At 34.1% G+C, this 19,194-nt stretch overlaps 1 protein-coding gene across 1 annotated transcript; it reads left to right on the forward strand.

The window, feature by feature from the left end:
- The first annotated feature begins 1,255 nt into the window (after positions 1–1,255).
- LOC123675005 (ATP-binding cassette sub-family B member 6-like) lies at positions 1,256–18,978 on the forward strand. Its single transcript, XM_045610225.1, has 12 exons — positions 1,256–1,406; positions 8,337–8,499; positions 8,554–8,705; positions 8,799–9,036; positions 14,737–14,912; positions 14,985–15,190; positions 15,414–15,621; positions 15,819–15,997; positions 16,145–16,259; positions 18,408–18,548; positions 18,603–18,724; positions 18,885–18,978. The coding sequence occupies exons 1-12, from the start codon at positions 1,392–1,394 to the stop codon at positions 18,961–18,963; spliced, it is 1,794 nt and encodes a 597-aa protein (XP_045466181.1). The 5' UTR covers positions 1,256–1,391; the 3' UTR covers positions 18,964–18,978.
- Positions 18,979–19,194: the final 216 nt, after the last annotated feature.

Raw genomic sequence — 19,194 nt, forward strand, 5'->3', positions numbered from 1 at the left:
AATCATTACTTACAACAGTAATTATATCGCAAACCATTGTTGATTTATTAATTGCAATTAAAGAATTATGACATTTTCTGAAGAAGCTATTGGTTAACTGCTTAAGAGTAGTAATATTGAATAAAAAAATTCAAGAAAAGCACTTGATTTTGTGACCTTTTGAGTGTTTGTTCATTACTCTCAACTAACTGCTTATGATTTTTTCCATTAATTAAAAAATGTCATGTATTAATGAAAACCTTCATATTTGAGTAATGGAAAATAAAGCATTAGTAAAATGCGTGAGATATTTCTGAATTTTGTTTTTCACAACTGATGATTTGAAAATTTTCTTACATGTCTTACATATACAGTTCACATCAGATGATGGCTGCATTAACCTTCCTTTGTTTTTAAGGAAGATCAAATTAGAATCCAGCATGCTGAATTCACTAGAGGATGAATTGATTTCTTTTTAGTAGATGACTTCTCGAATTTTAAAATTCTATTAATTTCTAATTTATAATTAAATTAAAGAATATGCCATATTTTGAACACACTACTGATAACTTCATTTCAACATAAACAAAAGATAAAAATTATATAGAACAAATAATACTTTGGGAAGGATCATACAAAGTAACAAAGATAGAATAAGGAAATTTGAAAAATTCGCTGTGTCTGGACTGAATTCTGGATCTTCGCAAAAGGTATATTGTCAAGTATTGGTCAAACTGGTAGAAAATTAATGAGTTATATGTGAAGAAAAATAAATTGAAAACTTCAACTAAGAATTCGGCTGACAATTGCAAAAATACAAATATCATAATGAAATGATCAGCACTCTATTCAAGGGACGAGTGATCCAAAAAGATTAAATTCCCCTCAAACAGTTGCAATGATCTTTTCGCCTACATAATAAAATCTATTAATTTGAAAGGATTAAGGGATCCAAATTTAAAAAAAAATAAATTTCTTCACCTAGAAGTCTTAGGTATATCTAATAGTAAGCATTGGAATTAAGTTTGAAACAACTAAAATTTGCAGGTTATATTTTGTTTCGAATAATTTGATACAGATTCACTAAACGATATGCTCTCCATAATCGACTCTTTCATTGGATTTTTGAAAAATAACTCAAATTCGTTGTATCCGCAAATTGGAGCAATTTTTGTTCGAGGATTTGTACAAAATAATTCGATTTTTCTGAAAGAATGTACCGATTAAGAGAATTCTCAGAAATTCGAATAAAATATAGCTACATTTATAATCAAAATACATTACATAACATTGGACAACGATGGAATACCTATGACTCATTTGAGATTCATCTTCGAAGAATCGATTTGTAGGAATGATGGAACTGGAATGAGGAATCAGTTTTCAACTTACTGAGTTTCGCCGATGCTGCAATGAAGATTACAGCGGTATGTTTACTTTTCACGATATATTTCTTATTCATTTAGGAATGCTAATTATCAATCTTACAAAATATATTGAAAATTTTATAAAATAGTTTATATATAACGTGCTTGTACCAGGGAAACAGTAGGCTCAAGGCTCATTTTGTCATTATAGGTTCGGATTTTGTGTCAATAAATGGATTATCCGTAATCTATTGCCGAAAACTTCCTCGATGAGGAAGTGACTAAGAATTCGTGTTTAAAATAAATTCTGTCCGTCAGCCTAGTGTGACAGACTTTTCAGGGTAGGTTGTTCAGGTTCCTACCACCTGGTTAAGAGATCGTTAATGGGTAAAATCCACTGCACCAGTGCGTATTTGTTAGGGTTCTGATACCATGTAAGTTGTCAGCAGGTTGTTTTATAGAAGTGGACTGGCGCCAAATATATTTGGCCAGCAGTTCTTACTTCAACAGTATTAATGTGAATTTTTGTCGGGGTCGGGCTAATAGCACAGACTAGTAATCTGTGCCAATAGTTCCGACTCGTACAGGTGGAGTTCATTCAGTGAGAGAGATCCAAAAATTCAGCTAAGAATCTATTTCAGATGGGAAAAAATAATCAAGTGTAGTCTGACTTAATTTAGGCATGAACATATATTTTCCGGAGAACAAAATGATTTTTTCCAAATTTTTTCGGTTTTTTGCGAAGTGGGTCCAAGAAATCCTAAGATACAAGGAAAAAGAACAAGGACTGAAGTTTAAATGGTGGGTTTTTGCACAGTTCCTAATAACTAATTATTGAACGCTAACAAATCAATGAAGGTGATATGCATAAAACTATGACTAGAAAGTTGACTAACTTTCAACTACGAACTACGTTCTTGTAACCCATTATACTTGAAATGAAGAAGTCCGCATGCACCACATAGAATTTAATTATTGACAAGTGACAGTTTCTACTGTTTCATGTTCCGTACTTCGCATGATTATCGATGAAAAGTTTCGGTGTATATTGTGGGTTGTATTCCTTATACGGTGACTATCAAGTAGTTCACGGCCAAGGAATTTAGGGAAATGAAAGAACGGGATAAAAAATACGTATTCGATTTATTTCAACCAACTAAAAGAGTTTGAAGAAGACGAGTATTTGTCGTGATTCTTAGGGTCGCTGCGCTGGACACTTGGGTCGTTGTGGCTCGCAGGCTCGGTCGCAGGTAGTTTTTCGCCGGTCGGGAACAGATGTGAAGTTCTTCAATCTTCTTGTTGTCGGTGCAAGTGTGGAACATCTGTGGAAGTCGTAGTTTCTTGTAGAATGGTCTGGACTCTATTGAATTATTCTCCCTGAAATGCCGAGTTTTATGGGCATTCAGGCTGTTTTCTATTCGACCGTTCGCAACGCCTTTCTACGTATTCCTAAGGGGTGTGGCTTTTATCATTCCAAGTTTTTACACCGAGTTCTTCTGTTTTAAGTTTTTCGTTCTCGTACGGAATATTTTCGAGGGAATCGATAGATTCCCTACAATATGAATGAAATTTAATTTTGTTTTTTCACAATTTAATATCAATGTCGAACATCAAAGTGTATTAGAACGAATAGAAATAAGTAGTTCGAGTATGGGAGTTTTTTTTTTCACTAAGAACTAACAAGAGAGTGGATAAACACCACAGAATACATTTGTAGAGTCCTTAGTTAATTTTTTCTTACGGACGGTGCATAAACCCACCTTAATTCATAAGGTATAAAGTCCATGGCGAAAAGATCCAGCATTAATTCAGTCCACATTTTTACGCACCTTTATTTCGGCAGAATGTTCGTAATTTTCGAATTTTGAGCCGATAATGTTCGACTCACTGATGACGAATACGTTCTCAAATTCGATTATGTTCGACCGTGCATCTGCATACACAATAACCACAGACTAACTAGTAATCTTTGCAATAACATTCGAACGGAAGGACTTAGAACGCATCGGCAAATTGGTAACACCGACGTGGAACAAAAAGCTGTGACCACTTTGCACATCGCTGTGGCAATTCACCGCCCCGCTCAACGTAACGATTCCTAGCATGTTGATCGGGCACACGTGACCAACAAGTGCAACTTAGGGCTCCACTTACAGCCACCACATGTTGCGGCTTCGTAGCGACAGCGTCGATCACAGATAACAGCGTAGGCGTCGATGGCATGGCACACTATGCCTTAGTTTTTTGTCCTCACAAGTCACAACTCGCTTGCGCGCTCCCTCTCCTCCCTTTTCTCTAAGGCGTCGTCGGAACTGACAGGGGAGTGTGTAGTCAGTGTAGTGATTCGTTGCTTCCCGAGAGATGGAGTAATGGGCTGCGCGTCTCTACAGTGACTGTATATACTTTATATACAGTCACTGTACGTGTCTCTCACCATAGTATAAGGAATGAATGTTATACTATGCTCTCACTAAGGTTGTGGTTCAGAGCGGTTACTAGCGGTTTTCAATATTTCAGGTAACTTGCTTCGTACATACGGACCAAGGTCTATAGATTACAATCTATAGACCTTGCATACGGACCTCATTAAAATGACAAAATGGCGAAGTTTAAACTTCTGAAACTTCATAGAATAATATATATGAATTTCAAGTTTCCTAAAATACTTTTGAAAAAAAAAATTATTTTGAAAATTACTACCACCACTTCACCACTGCGATAATCGTCTGCCGTGTCGTTTTTGAATAGCTATAAGAGTTCCTGATGGTAGCTGAGGCCACCGCAACGTCCGCAACCGCGCTTAACTTGCCCCCATATCATGATCGGTAGCCTCGGTAGGTACAATAGATTCACTGAGGAGATTTAAGGCTTTCCTAATATATGTATCGTCTACCGTCCACTGGCTCTTGGACTAGCACCATTCATCAAATTTTGCTCGAAGATTGTGTTTGGAAATACTATCGATTTTCAGTTGAAACAGAGAAAATAGATGAAATTCTGACAAAAAATTCATATATATATATTTTTGGACATTATATGTACCTACAATGGACAATCGTAACATCCAATGGGCGTGAACAATTGTACCTACAACGGAAACCACTGACATCAATTCTGTTTTTGAGTTCATTCCGTAGTTGTTCTAGATCTTCTAATTGTTGTTCAATTACTTTCATTCGATTGTTAATTTTTTTTTTCATTTTACTTCTCACTTCGATGTCGTGAAAGTTCGAGGAAAGTTAGGAATATTGGTTTCAGATTTTCGTCGTTTCGTCTTCTTAATCATCGTTTAACATCAAGCACGAGAGGTTGATGGTCCGATCCAACATCTGCACCAGGAAATTTTGTAACCTTTTTGATGACATTCTTGAAACGTTTTTATCATTTTATAATCTACATATTTGATTTCTTGAAGAATCGGTTTTTTTCTATCTTCGAATGAGGATCTTCAAGTATGGAGGTGTCGTATGTGAAGTCCACACCATGTGTTTGTGATGATCATTTCGTGTTCTTCGCAAAATTCAAATGGTTGTTCTCCCTGTTTATTTGCTTGTTGCAATCCAAACTGTCTTACTACTTGGCCTCTCTGACTCTGACCTTCTCATATTTTAGTATTGAAGTCGCCTAAAATATATGATATTTCGCTTAGAATATACATATATAAATATTTGATATATAGTCTAAAATATTTCGTGATTCATGAACTTTTACAGGATTTCACAGATCATTTTATAAACTTCACCACTTCATTGTCGTTTTTTTAGTCTTGGGTCGGAGCAGGCCGCCGCCAGACAGTTTGGCGCCCTGGCAAAATAAAATTACGCCGACCCAATCATCTAATTGTACCGTGCATCCCATTTTGGGTGAGACTGCCAGGTTTCTCGCTTGTTATTTAAGATAGAGCCTTGCGGTTTTCACGTTCCTGTCCTACTTTTTTGTGAAACTCAAGTTGGTCTTATCAGATTTTGCATAACCGTTTCCGTTCAAGAGATGCAGGGTGGTTTTGGAAATTGATACTTTTCGGACCCTTCCTTCATCTCCGAAGTTATTAGAAATAATGCTGAGGTAAAAACTATGTCTGAATCAGAATTCTGCGTAGAATACAGTGGCGTACTCAATATTTTTTTTCGGGGTATGGTTTTGAAGATTCAACACAAACCTATATTTTTTTTAATGGAACACCATGTATATCATTACTTCGTTGAATTCGGTATTTTTTCCCTTCAAAATGATGTATAATACTATGTAGGTAGGATGTTCAGAAATGTTTGAAGAACACTAAAACATCAAATAATGATGATTTTTTATTAATGGGCAATGGATTTCCCATATAAAATAAGAATCAATAATAATAACAATAATGACGTCTAGATCAGATTGGTTTTTTCTCTCCAATGCCTAATAGATAAAACAATGCTCCCAAATGCATAGTAGCCATAATAACAACAAGGATGTTTGTATCGTCAATGACCTACTACTTTTAAAAATCAAAAATAATTATCCTCTTATTGAAACATAGAAAATTCATGGCCCATTTACAAAAAATCATCATTATTTGATGTTTTAGTGTTTTTTTCAACATTTCTGAACATCCTACCTACATAGTATCATACATCATTTTGAAGGGAAAAAAATAACGAATTCAACGAAGTAATGATATATAGGGTGTTCCATTAAAAAAAATATAGGTTTGTGTTAAATCTTCAAAACCATAACCCGAAAAAAAAATTTAGTACGCCACTGAATTCTACGCAGAATTCTGATTCAGACGTAGTTTTTACCTCAGCATTATTTCTAATAACTTCGGAGATAAAGGAGGGGTCCGAAAAGTATCAATTTCCAAAATCGCCCTGTATCTTTTGAACGGAAACTGTTATGCAAAATCTGATTAGACCAACTTGAGTTTCACGAAAAAGTAGGACAGGAACGTGAAAACATCAAGGCTCTATCTTGAAAAACAAGCGAGAAACCTGACTGTCTCACCCAAAATGGGATGCATTGTACAGGGTGGGCAAATAAGCGAGGTAAGCGGCTATATCTCAGGATCCACTCATCGTAGAGACTTGCGGTAAAAAATTTTACCACTAAATTGAACAAAAGAAAACACTGGAAATTGTTTTGAAGTTCATACCTCCGCCGCTAGGGGGCGTAATAGCTATCGTCGAGTAGAAAAATGCATTTTACTCGAAAAATTTTCATATTAAGTTGGAAAAAAATATCATCACTGTAAACCTTGGAAAATTCTCTATCTGTTTGAATTGTCACTTTCGATTTTGCGACATCAAATAAGGGTGGGGGAAAGATCGAAATCTGACTGATTGAAATGTCTGTAACTTCAGTTTGGCTCAACATTTTTGAGCAAATTAGATCATATTTGAGAGACAACATCTTGTTGATTAAGGAAAAAATATACTCATGATGAATTTGATTCAGCTGCTTCCGATAGGGAGCGCTTAGTCAGAAGTTCATTGTTTTGTTCATTTTTCTCTGAAATTTCAAATGTAATGATAGGATTTTCTTAACAGAAACAAAAATTTCATTGAATTTGCATGAAAAAACCCCAAGGTCGCAAAGCGATAATTTCAGGCGTTCTGAAGTTATGGCCGAGAGAAGATATTCTTCAACTGATGCACTGCGAAAAACCAAATTGAGTCTTCAAGTTCTAACAGAAACAGAAATCCCATCAAATTTGTATGAAAAAACCAAAAGGTCGCAGAGCGATAGCTTCAGGGGTTCTGTAGTTATGGACGAAAAGAGATATTCTTCAACTGATGCACTGAAAAACTAAATTGTGTCTTCTTTCGGCCATAACTCCAGAACGCCTGAAGCTATCGCTTTGCGACCTTTTGGTTTTTTCATACAAATTTGATGGGATTTCTGTTTCTGTTAGAACTTGAAGACTCAATTTGGTTTTTCGCAGTGCATCAGTTGAAGAATATCTTCTTTCGGCTATAACTTCAGAACGCCTGAAATTATCGCTTTGCGACCTTCAGGGTTTTTCATGCTAATTCAATGAAATTTTTGTTTCTGTTAAAAAAATCCTATCATTACATTTGAAATTTCAGAGAAAAATGAACAAAACAATGAACTTCTGACTTAGCGCTCCCTATCGGAAGCAGCTGAATCGAATTCATCATGAGTATATTTTTTCCTCAATCAACAAGATGTTGTCTCTCAAATAAGATCTAATTTGCTCAAAAATGTTGAGCCAAACTGAAATTACAGACATTTCAATCAGTCAGATTTCTATCTTTCCCCCACCCTTATTTGATGTCGCAAAATCGAAAGTGACAATTCAAACAGATAGAGAATTTTCCAAGGTTTACAGTGATGATTTTTTTTCCAACTTAATATGAAAATTTTTCGAGTAAAATGCATTTTTCTACTCGACGATAGCTATTACGCCCCCTAGCGGCGGAGGTATGAACTTCAAAACAATTTCCAGTGTTTTATTTTGTTTACTTTAGTGGTAAAATTTTTTACCGCAAGTCTCTACGATGAGTGGATCCTGAGATATAGCCGCTTACCTCGCTTATTTGCCCACCCTGTACTTCTATTGACTGCTTTTAAATTGATATGTTTTTTTTTACTACAAAAAATGTTTTTGTGAAAGCTGAGGGCTTTGTAGAACAATCATTTATTACTAATTATTTCTCAAAGTTTTCCGATATACTAAGTTATATCTACAAGATGGTCCAGATTTTAGTTCAATAACTTTGGCGTCGGATAGAAGAACTCTTTTCATAAAAAAAGTTCATATTTAAACATATAACCTAACTAACATCGTTTCGAAGATACAGGGTGTTAAAATTTGAAAGACGAATCAGTGTTTTACTTTCAACTCTTGTATTATAAACAAATAACAATGAATGTAACACATTCATTGTTATTTTTAATTGGTATCAGCCGTTGAACGCTTTATTTTATTGTTTATTGACTCAACTTTACTTCTCCTGTTTCCAAATGATAATCCTCTTATATTTTTTCCAGCTCCGAGCCAGTTTTGAAAACTCCTGGAAAAAAATCAAAATTTTTCTTCCGTTCATTTGGCCCAAAAGTTTCCAACTTAAAATTTATTTCTTATTAACTTTGGTTATTCTATGTGTATCCGCAGTCATAAATGTGTACACTCCAATATACAGCAAAAAAATTGGTAAGATTGTACCCTAAACTACTATATTACTTTTTTATGTAATTCCATTTTCAGTGGATAGTTTGATACCGGAAGGAAATGAAAACTCAGAATTTAGATGGGATTTCATATGCATTTATTGTTTTTTGAAATATCTCAGAAGTATCAACGATTTGAAAGAAATATTTTGGTCAAGAATAGACCATAATGTGAATAAGGAGATAGAGGTAAATTATATTATGTAGTAATGAATGAGGCGCACAAACATTAACTATGTATGTATTCCTATATCATAATTATATTTTTGATCTTTTTTTTAGATTAGTGTATTTGCCCATATACAAAATCTGTCAATAAGATGGCATTTGAATAGAAAAACTGGAGAAGTAATACAAATCATGGGCAATAGTAGACACTGTATAAGTTATTTGTTGAATTTGAGCGTTCTGTCCATGATTCCTGCAATAGTGGACAATATTTTCATTATGGGAGTATTTACTTACCTTTTTGATCTATGGTTCATCATTATGCTGTGCCTTTGCATGATTGTTTATTGTGGTGAGTTTTTGCCAATTTCATGACATTATGTGTGTTTCCAAAAAACTTCGAAAAAGTTATATCACATCACAAATAATTATATAGTTTGGCATGACTTTTTTGTAACATGCTGAGTGAAAAAAATAATTTCATTCTGTTTGTAGTAAAATACAAAAATAAAAATTGTCAAGCTCCAATTTTATTGAAATTGAATAGGCGCACTCAACTTAAGTTATGAAAATAAAAAAAAAAACTAAAATGTGTCGACTTTCTAATGTAGAATCGAACTTTTGAAAAAAAAAAATTCATATAAAATTGAAAAGATGCCTGAGAGGAATAACAGAGCATCCTTGATTCAAAGAAAATCTAGATAAATTGGGAAAAGGAGGGTAGCGAACTTTTATTTTTCCGGGGCGCCAAAATGTCTGTTTTGCTCTGATATACTGTTTTCCATTTTAGCAATTCTTTGTATTTTAAGGTGTCATAGTTATAACGAAGAATAATAGATCAGTCATATCAGGAAGAAAGCGCTTGATCGTTCAATGCTCATTTCACCTTTGGAAACTATAGAACTGTGTATATTTGTATAAATTTGTATACTATACGATGAAAAGTAAATCGATCAACTGAATAATAATAATAAATCGTCTTTATTTTTGTTTGGGAAAAGTATTTACAGACACATATACAAAATGATTTATTAGACAAACCAAGCCGTGGCGGAGTTTAGTCTTATAAGGCTTCCACAAACCAACGTGGCAAATGCGAATATTCGTTCCACATCTGAGTCTGGATCCAATTATTTCATTATCGATTCAATTTATTGTTGATATTTTTTTCTGTTTCTCTTCTGCACAGTATTTTTTGTGTGAATTCTTAAGAAAACCGAACAGGGTTGAGTGTAAGAGTAGTCTAAAGGCTCCCACAAACCAACGTGGCAAATGCGAATATTCGTACCACATCTGACTCATTTTCGATAGATAGTTTGAAAGGTGAGAAGGCAACGAGGTCAGAAAACGCCATGTTTACAATACTTTTTACCTCGGTAAGGTTTGTTCCCAGCCGGCCAGCTCCACGGGAACCATTCATTCCACTACGGTCAAACACACTTTCGTCATTTTCGATTTAATTTCTGGATGCGTGAACTTAATAAAACTAGGTTCATCTTGTAGAGGAATGAAAGATCTAGGGAGAAGCAATTTTTCGTTTACATAGGCTACATCTAGCGATCAATTTCAGGATGGAATTGAAGAATTTCATGCCGGCCAAAGAGATTTTCGTGATTTTTATATTTTCGAATGAGCGGCCAAGAATGAATTTGGCTTCATATCATAGAGTAATAAGAAGGCTATAAATAATAAACTTATCTTACACATTGGTACCCATAAGGGTCCAGCTCCACGACCTGAACTAAAATGTACTAAATTTCATCTTTGGCCGCTTATTCGAAAAACATGAAAATCACGAAAAACTTTCCCCCGGCATGATATCATACAATTCCGGTCTTGGAGCTGGGCCCTTAGAGTTAACCGATGTGAACGAAAAATTAATTATTTATAGCTTTTTCAATCCTCTATAAAATGTACTGAATTTCATCTTTGGCCGCTTATTCGAAAAACATGAAAATCACGAAAAACTATTCGGCCGGCATGAGATCGTACAATTCATGTTTTGGAGCTGGATCCCAAGGAGTTACCGATGTGAACGAAAAATTCAATATTTAAACATTCAAAGCTTTCTCAATCCTCCATAAAATGGACTAAATTTCATCTTTGGCCGCTTCATTTTACGCTGCAAGTTTTCGATGTTGAAAGAGTTTGCTAGAATTGACCATGTATATGTGTTGATGGCTCTTGTCATAGTCTTGTTGAGGTTTCTTTTTAAATTTTTTTGGTTCTCCTAATGAACTCAATAGTTAAGTTCTTCATCCTTTCATGTTTGATAAGTCGATTCTGTTTTATTCCAAGGTATCTGTTAAGATCGTCCTACTTAATTACTTCTATTTCCTGTCGGTTTGCACGAGCAATCGGTTGATCTTAAATTCCTCCTCGCACTACGTTGGGAGTACGACACTTGTCCAATCCGAATTCCATAGCTACATATTTTGAAAAAATTTCCATTAGTTTAACCATAATTTCTAGGTGGCTCTCATTTCCTGATATCAAATTTGAATCAATATTATTATACAGTAGAACCTCGATCATCCGGCCTAATGGAGGGGAAACGGTTCCCGGATAATCGAAAAACACGGACAATCGAATTTCCTCAAAATACGCACAACAACTATGAAAATTAGAGAAATGTATGGGATACAATTATTTATTAAGCAACAAAATCAATAGAATCATAATATCATATTAAAATATACAAATGAAAAACAAATCATTGCATTGGTACCTATAATACATCGAATGTATATATTTTAGTTGAAAAAGTGTGTAATTGTCTTTTTTATCATTCATCTTGAGATAAATGTGAGCCCGAATTTTCCTCTAGTGGAGGACATCAATATAATCCGTATCATTTTCCTGCTCTAAATAGTACATCAGACCATTTGCAAATCTCAACGCGTCTTCGGCAGAAACAGTGTTTCTCTAATTCTGTGGTTATTCCGTTCATTCTTCCACATCTTGTAGAAGAAAATCGTGCGGGAATATATCTGAAACGCACAGTTTTCACGGTTATATTTCATTATTATATGTTGGTACTCCGAACATTCCGCCACGGCTTTATCTATCGATTCATCAATTTGCCTTAAAGAAATCAGTTCACCCAACCAACATTTTTCAATGCAAAAATCACTAAAAGATATTTATGGAAATATTTCATTAATTTCAATAAAAATGCAATGAATTAGAGAAAATAATGTATAATACTCGTACAGAAGGCTCATTCTATCACTCGTCCATTCAAAAACTCGTGGAAGAATATCAATGCCTTCTGCACTTGTATTATGAATAACTATTTCCTGCGTGGAAAATTCTTCAACACTTTAATCGTCTGTATCCATACAGTGGTTAGGTTGGGAAAATTTGGATGCGATTTCTGAATCATCCAGTATCTGATAACCGGGTTCATTTAAATCCGAATTTAGCCATTCCTCAACATCATCGACTAAAACATTTTCGAATTATACCAAATTATTACTATAGCGCATGCGTAATGATTTGAATCCCGGATAATCGAGTGGATGTCTGCTCGTGGGAACGGATGAGTGAAAATGTCGACGAGCACGGATTACAGAGTAAAACGGATAATAGGAGAACGGATAATCGAGGTTTTACTGTAGAGGGAGTGATGTTGAAATCTTTTTCTGTTGCGTTCAGTTGTTTAGAGAGGGAACCATAAGGGGCTCGAGGGATCTCCTTGGAAAATTCCCCTTTATTATTATCCTCGACTTTAGCCTATTGGTCTAGGAGAGAATTGGGATAGTTCTTGCTGAAATCATTCTCCACTGGCACTTCATCTAAAACTCGAGGTCCCTATATTTCAAATTTTTTTCTACCTTTTTTTGGTCGTTGTTATTTTGGATTTCTACATTATGAGAATTGCTGCTTTCATATTCTTTTCGAATGACTGATAAAATATCAGATCTGTTGTGGGGAATTGTTTTTCTCTATTTCAGTATCGTAATGAGTTCATTACAGTTCTAAAAACAGTGCTGTAATAAACTCATTACAGCATCGTTTTCAGTTATATTTTTCGTTGTTGTCTCTACTGACTTCCAATCTATCAATTTTCAATAAACGTCAATAATTGTCAATATAATACAAGTTGCATATAGTGAAATGATCTGCAACATTATTAGCAATTTCTCTTAATTCCGGTGGTCATAAATCGATTTCGTCAGACATAATTAACGAATTTAATGCGTAATTGTGAATTTTTTCAAAATTCGAAAGGTACGATTCATATTCAATTTCCGTAACAGTCACACCAACTGCCAAGATACAATACAAAAGTCACTAGGATATACAGGGTGTTTCCTAAACATGCGGCAAAAATTCAGGGGGTTGTTCCTTGGACTATTTTAAGCATGTTTTGTCCTTGGATAATTTTTGAAAAACCTCTTTGTTTCGAAGATACAGGGCGAACAACATTTTTCATATTTTTAAAATTAATAATAGTTTAAATAAAAATGCGTACCGCACTGTGTTTACTAAGTAGGTACAATTTATTTTTAAATTTGTTTAACAACATTCCAATTACTAAAAACGGCCAGTTTTCTGACTAAAAATTGATAAGTGCAGATGGTAAAGGAATACAGATTAAACACGGTTTTCATTTGAATTCGTTTTGTGATGTATTAGCAATTTTTAGTCAAAAAACTGGCCGTTTTTAGTAATTGGAATGTTGTTAAACAAATTTAAAAATAAATTGTATCTACTTAGTAAACACAGTGCGGTACGCATTTTTATTTAAACTATTATTAAATTTAAAAATATGAAAAATGTTGTTCGCCCTGTATCTTCGAAACAAAGAGGTTTTTCAAAAATCATCAAAGGACAAAATATTCTTAGAATAGTCCGAGGAACAACCCCCTGAATTTTTGCCGCATGTTTAGGAAACACCCTGTATAATACGAATTTTTCATTTGATTTCGACAATATTTCACAAAAATTGACTGAAATAGATGAAATATCGTCTAATACTCGTTGCAGAAGGCAATTCCAACACTCATGCTTTTTTTCGCATTCGTGTTGGAATAGGAGCCTATTCTGCAACTTGTTTTAGAATATACTATTTCAGTCAGAAGCGAACGATCTCAGTAAAGTACATAGCGTTCGTCCTCCAGGATGGTCTCCGGTCGGTATCTGTTGTGCAGCACTTTTTCAAAATGTATAAGTTCTGATATGATTGTCAATTCTTGGTGGCTTATCTTCCCTACTGCATCATATCTCTCTTTATATTAATTTCTTGCAAACTTTGGACATGATATATTGGATTGTTTCGTTTTTGGACAACCTTAACGACATCGATCGTCTTCATGCAGTGTCAAGGTGTTGATTCGTCTGCTTCATACAAGGTTTTGTACTTGCTTTGTCTCTGAAGTATGCTCGTGGCTTTCTATCTGTCAATGAGCAAGTTCCATGACCTTCATTAATCTGCTTGATGCAATATTTTGTAGAACCTCTCATGTTCTTGTTTGGTCTCTGAAGTTCGCTCGTAGGCTTTCTATCTGCCCATGAGCCAGTTCCATGATTCCTTTATTCCTCGGCATTGTTCGTTTTTCAATGATACTTTCCAGTTGGTGCTCGTTTTGAATTCTATATCATTATTATATGAGATTCTCTCCAATAACCTTCATGGATCAACATTGCTGTCTATAGAGTAGAGGCTAGGTAGAGCTAGCCTCTACCATGGCTATTGGCTGATAGCAGTCTTAAAGATAGGCTGATCTGTTTCCTGAGGAACATGCTTCAAACATCATTGGCCTTAGACATTTGAATTTCTGCTGCCTCCACGAACTCTATTAGACTTTTTCCTTGGGGTAACCTGTAATGTGATACCCAAAAAGACTACTCCATCAGAAGACATTAATTAACACACCACTGAACTAGTTTTTCCAGTCAATTGTCAAATTAATAACAAAATTTCATAGCGTACACTGAAATTTGAATACTTGATTAGAATCCGATAGGCATGTATGATTACCATTTTTTTATTCAACATAAGTAAGCATCTTAGTCTTCAAGGGAGTTTATCTACTTTTTATTTCAGTTTTCATTGTAATGGGAAGGGAAAAGATTTCTGAACTCAGAATGCAAGAGATCTCTGCTATTCATAAAGTTAAGGACAAGAGTATGGATTCTCTTATAAATTTTGAAACAGTAAAATATTTCGGCAACGAGAAATATGAAGTTGAATCCTTTAGAGGAGCTGTCGAAATGCTTTATGTAAATATATTTAATATTTTTCAACTAGTAAATTTTGGTGGCAATTGATATTTTTATGATTTTTCTTTCAAGGATGGAGAATTAACATTGATGAAACAAGATTTTTTTCTTCGTGCAGTAGAAAACTTTATAATCGATCTGAGTCTTATGGTAGGAACCCTGATGTGTGTATACAAGATTGTTAAAACTAAAGGATTAACAGTAGGAGATTATGTGATGTTCTGCGACTATTTTTCACAAATTTACAGTTCAGTATACTTATTCGCTTATGTATACAAGTGAGTTATATATTTGAATTGTTTCATTCATCTGAACTTCTCTTAGTAGAATTTTTGGTTTGTTTTTAACTGTCTCGGGTTTACCGAAATCCCATGCCATAATATGATATTTGATATGTATCCGTTTTTATTTTCGTTGAAATGATCTAATCGGTTAATTTGAAATCCATTAATACTGTTTTTATATTCATCAATAATGGTAGTGAATTACATCTTTTTGTAGAACAATTAAGGGGTATCTCGTGGAAATAGAAAATCTCTATGACCTTCTAACCGAAAAACCAGAAGTAAAGGATGCACCAGACGCAAAATTTCTGGAGGTAACTGGAGGAGCGATAGAGTTCAAGAATGTATTTTTTGAATATCTGGATAATCAACCTATTCTGAAAAATGTTTCTTTCCTTGTACCCCCTGGTCAAACTGTAGCAATAGTAGGTATTTTTCTAAAAGTTGCTCTAAGTACCTGAATATCCAATAAAATTTTGTCAGTTATGTATTTTCAGATGGTAGTATCACTAGTATCAATGTTAATGTTAACTAAAGCAGGTTCAACGTCAACGACAAAACTATCTTTGAGCATTTGATCAGTCTATATATTTTAAAATTGTACGTACCTTATTGGTTTCAGGTTGGGCCTTCTGGTAGTGGTAAAAGTACAATCGTCCGATTAATATTCAGATTTTACGATGTTGTATCTGGATCTATCTTAATTGACGGCCAAAATATCAAAGATGTTAAACAGGAATCTTTGAGGAAAGCTATAGGAGTGGTGCCTCAAGATACTGTGCTTTTTAATGATACCATAAAGTAGGTAGTACTAACTCGTTATAGCTCTCGTTTTTCAGATAACTGGTATAAAGAAAAATTTCTTCGTGATTTACTGGGTTGATCTGATGACACAATATCCTTAGAGTTTTTCTGTTATTATTTTTTAATAATAATTTAATGATGCAGATACAACATAGGTTATGGCAACCTGAAAGCAGCTGATGATGAAATCGTTGATTCGGCCAAAGGAGCCGATATGCACGAAGCTATACTGAATTTCAAGGAAGGATACGAAACAGAGGTAGATTTTGTTTGAAATTCTAATTATACACTAATTGCACAATTTTTTGAAGTGACATACATGAAAAAAATTAAGTTACATACTCAGAATAGTATATTCTAGAACAAGTTGCAGAATTCCAACACGAATGCGAAATTGAGTGTTGCGAAAATGAGTGTTGGAATTGCCTTCTGCAACGCATATTAGACGATATTTTCTCTATTTCAGTCAAGTTTTGTGAATTATTGTCGAAATTCAATGAAAAATTCAGATTATATATCCTAGTGACTTTTGTATTGCATCTTGGCAGTTGGTGTGACTGTTACGAAAATTGACAGATTACGGAATTTGGATCGCACGTTTCGAATTTTGAAATACTTAATTTACAATTACGCATTCAATTCGTGAAATATGTTTGACGAAGTCGATTTAACATAACCAGAATTAAGAGAAATTGCGAATAATGTTGCAAATCATTTCACTATATCCAAATTATGTTATATTGACAATTATTGACGTTTGTTGAAATTCGATAGGATTTGAAGTCAGTGTAGGTATGGACAACCACAAAACGAAAAATATAACTGAAAACGATGCTGTAATGAGTTCATTACAGCACTGTTTTTAGAACTGTAATGAACTCATTAAGATACTGGAATAGAGAAAAAATTTTTTAGCGTTTCTATGCTATCGAAATAGTTATGAAATTCCCTTCTGACATTTACGAGAAATATTTTTTCAATTTGTGATTATGTCTGGCACTGATAGTTCAATATCCTGCAGTTTTCCGGGGTTAAAAGATGTAGTTGATTCTGCTTTTAAGAGTATCTGAAAAATCTAAGTAGAAAATATGTACAACGAACATGAAAACTGCTGAGATAATCAACGAACTCACGATGATTTACGAAAAAGTATTGTTATTGTATGTTATTTTAATATAAAATTGAAAGATTCTTGTTGAAATTCATGCTCAATTTATGAGATGTCTGTTGGTTATATACAGACCATGGGCCACCAATATGAATTCCTCCCTTGACTTGGTCTGTTTTTTTGGTACTATCTATCAGATTAGGAATTTTTTGTCCTTTTAAATTACAGCATTTCCCAGAAAATGAAGAAAAACTGAAAAGTTTAAGAAATAATTATTTTGTTCAATTTTAAACTAAACAAACTCAACGAACAGCATAAGATTTTTCAGTAATTTTATTGTGATAAACTATCATCTTCCTTTATTATGTGGTCTAAGTTTAGTATTTCTGGTTCATCTTCATTTTCGAATTCATGGGGGTCAAAGCTTAATGGAACGTCAATCAGTTTTTGGTGACAATCAAATCAAATCAAACTTAAGTTCACCGTTTTTCAACTTCCACCGATGTCCCACTGGAGTGGTGTGGAGGGTTCAACTACATGTGCGTTATTCCATACGTAACATTGGTAGTTGACACGTTTTATGTAATTTTGTAAAGACGTTTCGCATTGGTGAAGAAGACTTAAATCCACACCTTGATTTTTGGGTAGAGAAAATGCAGTTGTGTGAGGTTGTGAAAGCAAATCAAACCCTAGTTTGTTTATATTTGTGTATTCTTTATTACTGAACAAGCAACAGACGAATTACTTCAGGCCGGCCAATAACGTGTCTGTAACTGTCGGTGGTGATCCTAATGATGATGTGATAGGTACAAACTTTGAAAACTTTTTCAAATTAAGATTTATCAGACATCTTTCTATGACGAACGAAAGAACTGTTAACGATTCCTCAATTTAATGTATTTCAGCCCCACGTTGGGCGCCAATTGTTATGGATCCCTTCAAATTGAATTTTGAAAATTTTCTAACATAGATCCAAACAAAAATAAATTTTATATTTTTCTGAACCCAACTGAGAAGAGAGGTTTTTTCAATTGGAAGATTTATATTTGTTTTGAGCTATGTTAGAAAATTTTCAAAATTCAATTTGAATAATAAATAATAATTGGCGCCCAAGGTGGGGCTACCACCCATGTTTCACCCTGTATAAGGCGTCCCTGCATATTTGAATAATTCAATATTTGAGAGAAAATTAACATATTATTGAACAATAATTATTATTATTATTATGTTCAACTTTTTGTCTATTGACCCTTATTTTCGTCGAATATTTTTATATGTTTTTGTTTAATTTCTGTTTAGGTAGGTGAAAGAGGTTTACGCTTGAGTGGAGGTGAGAAACAAAGGGTCGCCATTGCTCGAACATTACTTAAAGCACCACGAATCGTTCTATTGGATGAGGCCACCAGTGCTTTGGATACTCAAACAGAAAGAAATATTCAGGTGCTAGGATTAATATGGCCGTTCAAAACCACCTCATGATATAATTTTTTGCAGGAGTCTTTAAGTAGTATGTGTTCAAACAGGACAACTCTCATCATTGCACATAGGCTTTCTACTATCATCCATGCTGATCAAATTTTGGTTTTGAAAGAAGGAATAATTGTAGAAAGGGGAAGGTAATGAATAATTACAAATCAGAAATTTTATATATTCATTTTTCTTCAACCAGCAGAACTGTTTGAAAACTTCAATAGTAGTTACCTCAGATAACATTTTCAATCATTTGTGGTACTTAGGAACTGACTGTTACTGTCGATAATTTTTTTGTTGTTATAGACATGACGAATTATTGGCAGAAGAAGGATTGTACGCATCGATGTGGAAGTTACAGTTGGAATCGAACATTTCTGAATAAATTTCTTTACCTCGATGTTGTGTGTTTTAATTGTTTTCAGAACAGCCTCGAAATTCCATTCACAAAAACTATGTTATGTTATGTAAAATTTGACGTTTCAGCATTCGACTTACAATTTTCCACGTAATGTTTTGTAAATATTGTCGAAAAAATGAATAAAACTATATAACATCATATTGCTCATCTTAAGAGCAATGACAAAGGACCAATATCAGTCAATTTTCGTGCATT

Source organism: Harmonia axyridis, chromosome 3 (genome assembly GCF_914767665.1).
Source record: "Harmonia axyridis chromosome 3, icHarAxyr1.1, whole genome shotgun sequence".
Classification (NCBI taxonomy): domain Eukaryota; kingdom Metazoa; phylum Arthropoda; class Insecta; order Coleoptera; family Coccinellidae; genus Harmonia; species Harmonia axyridis.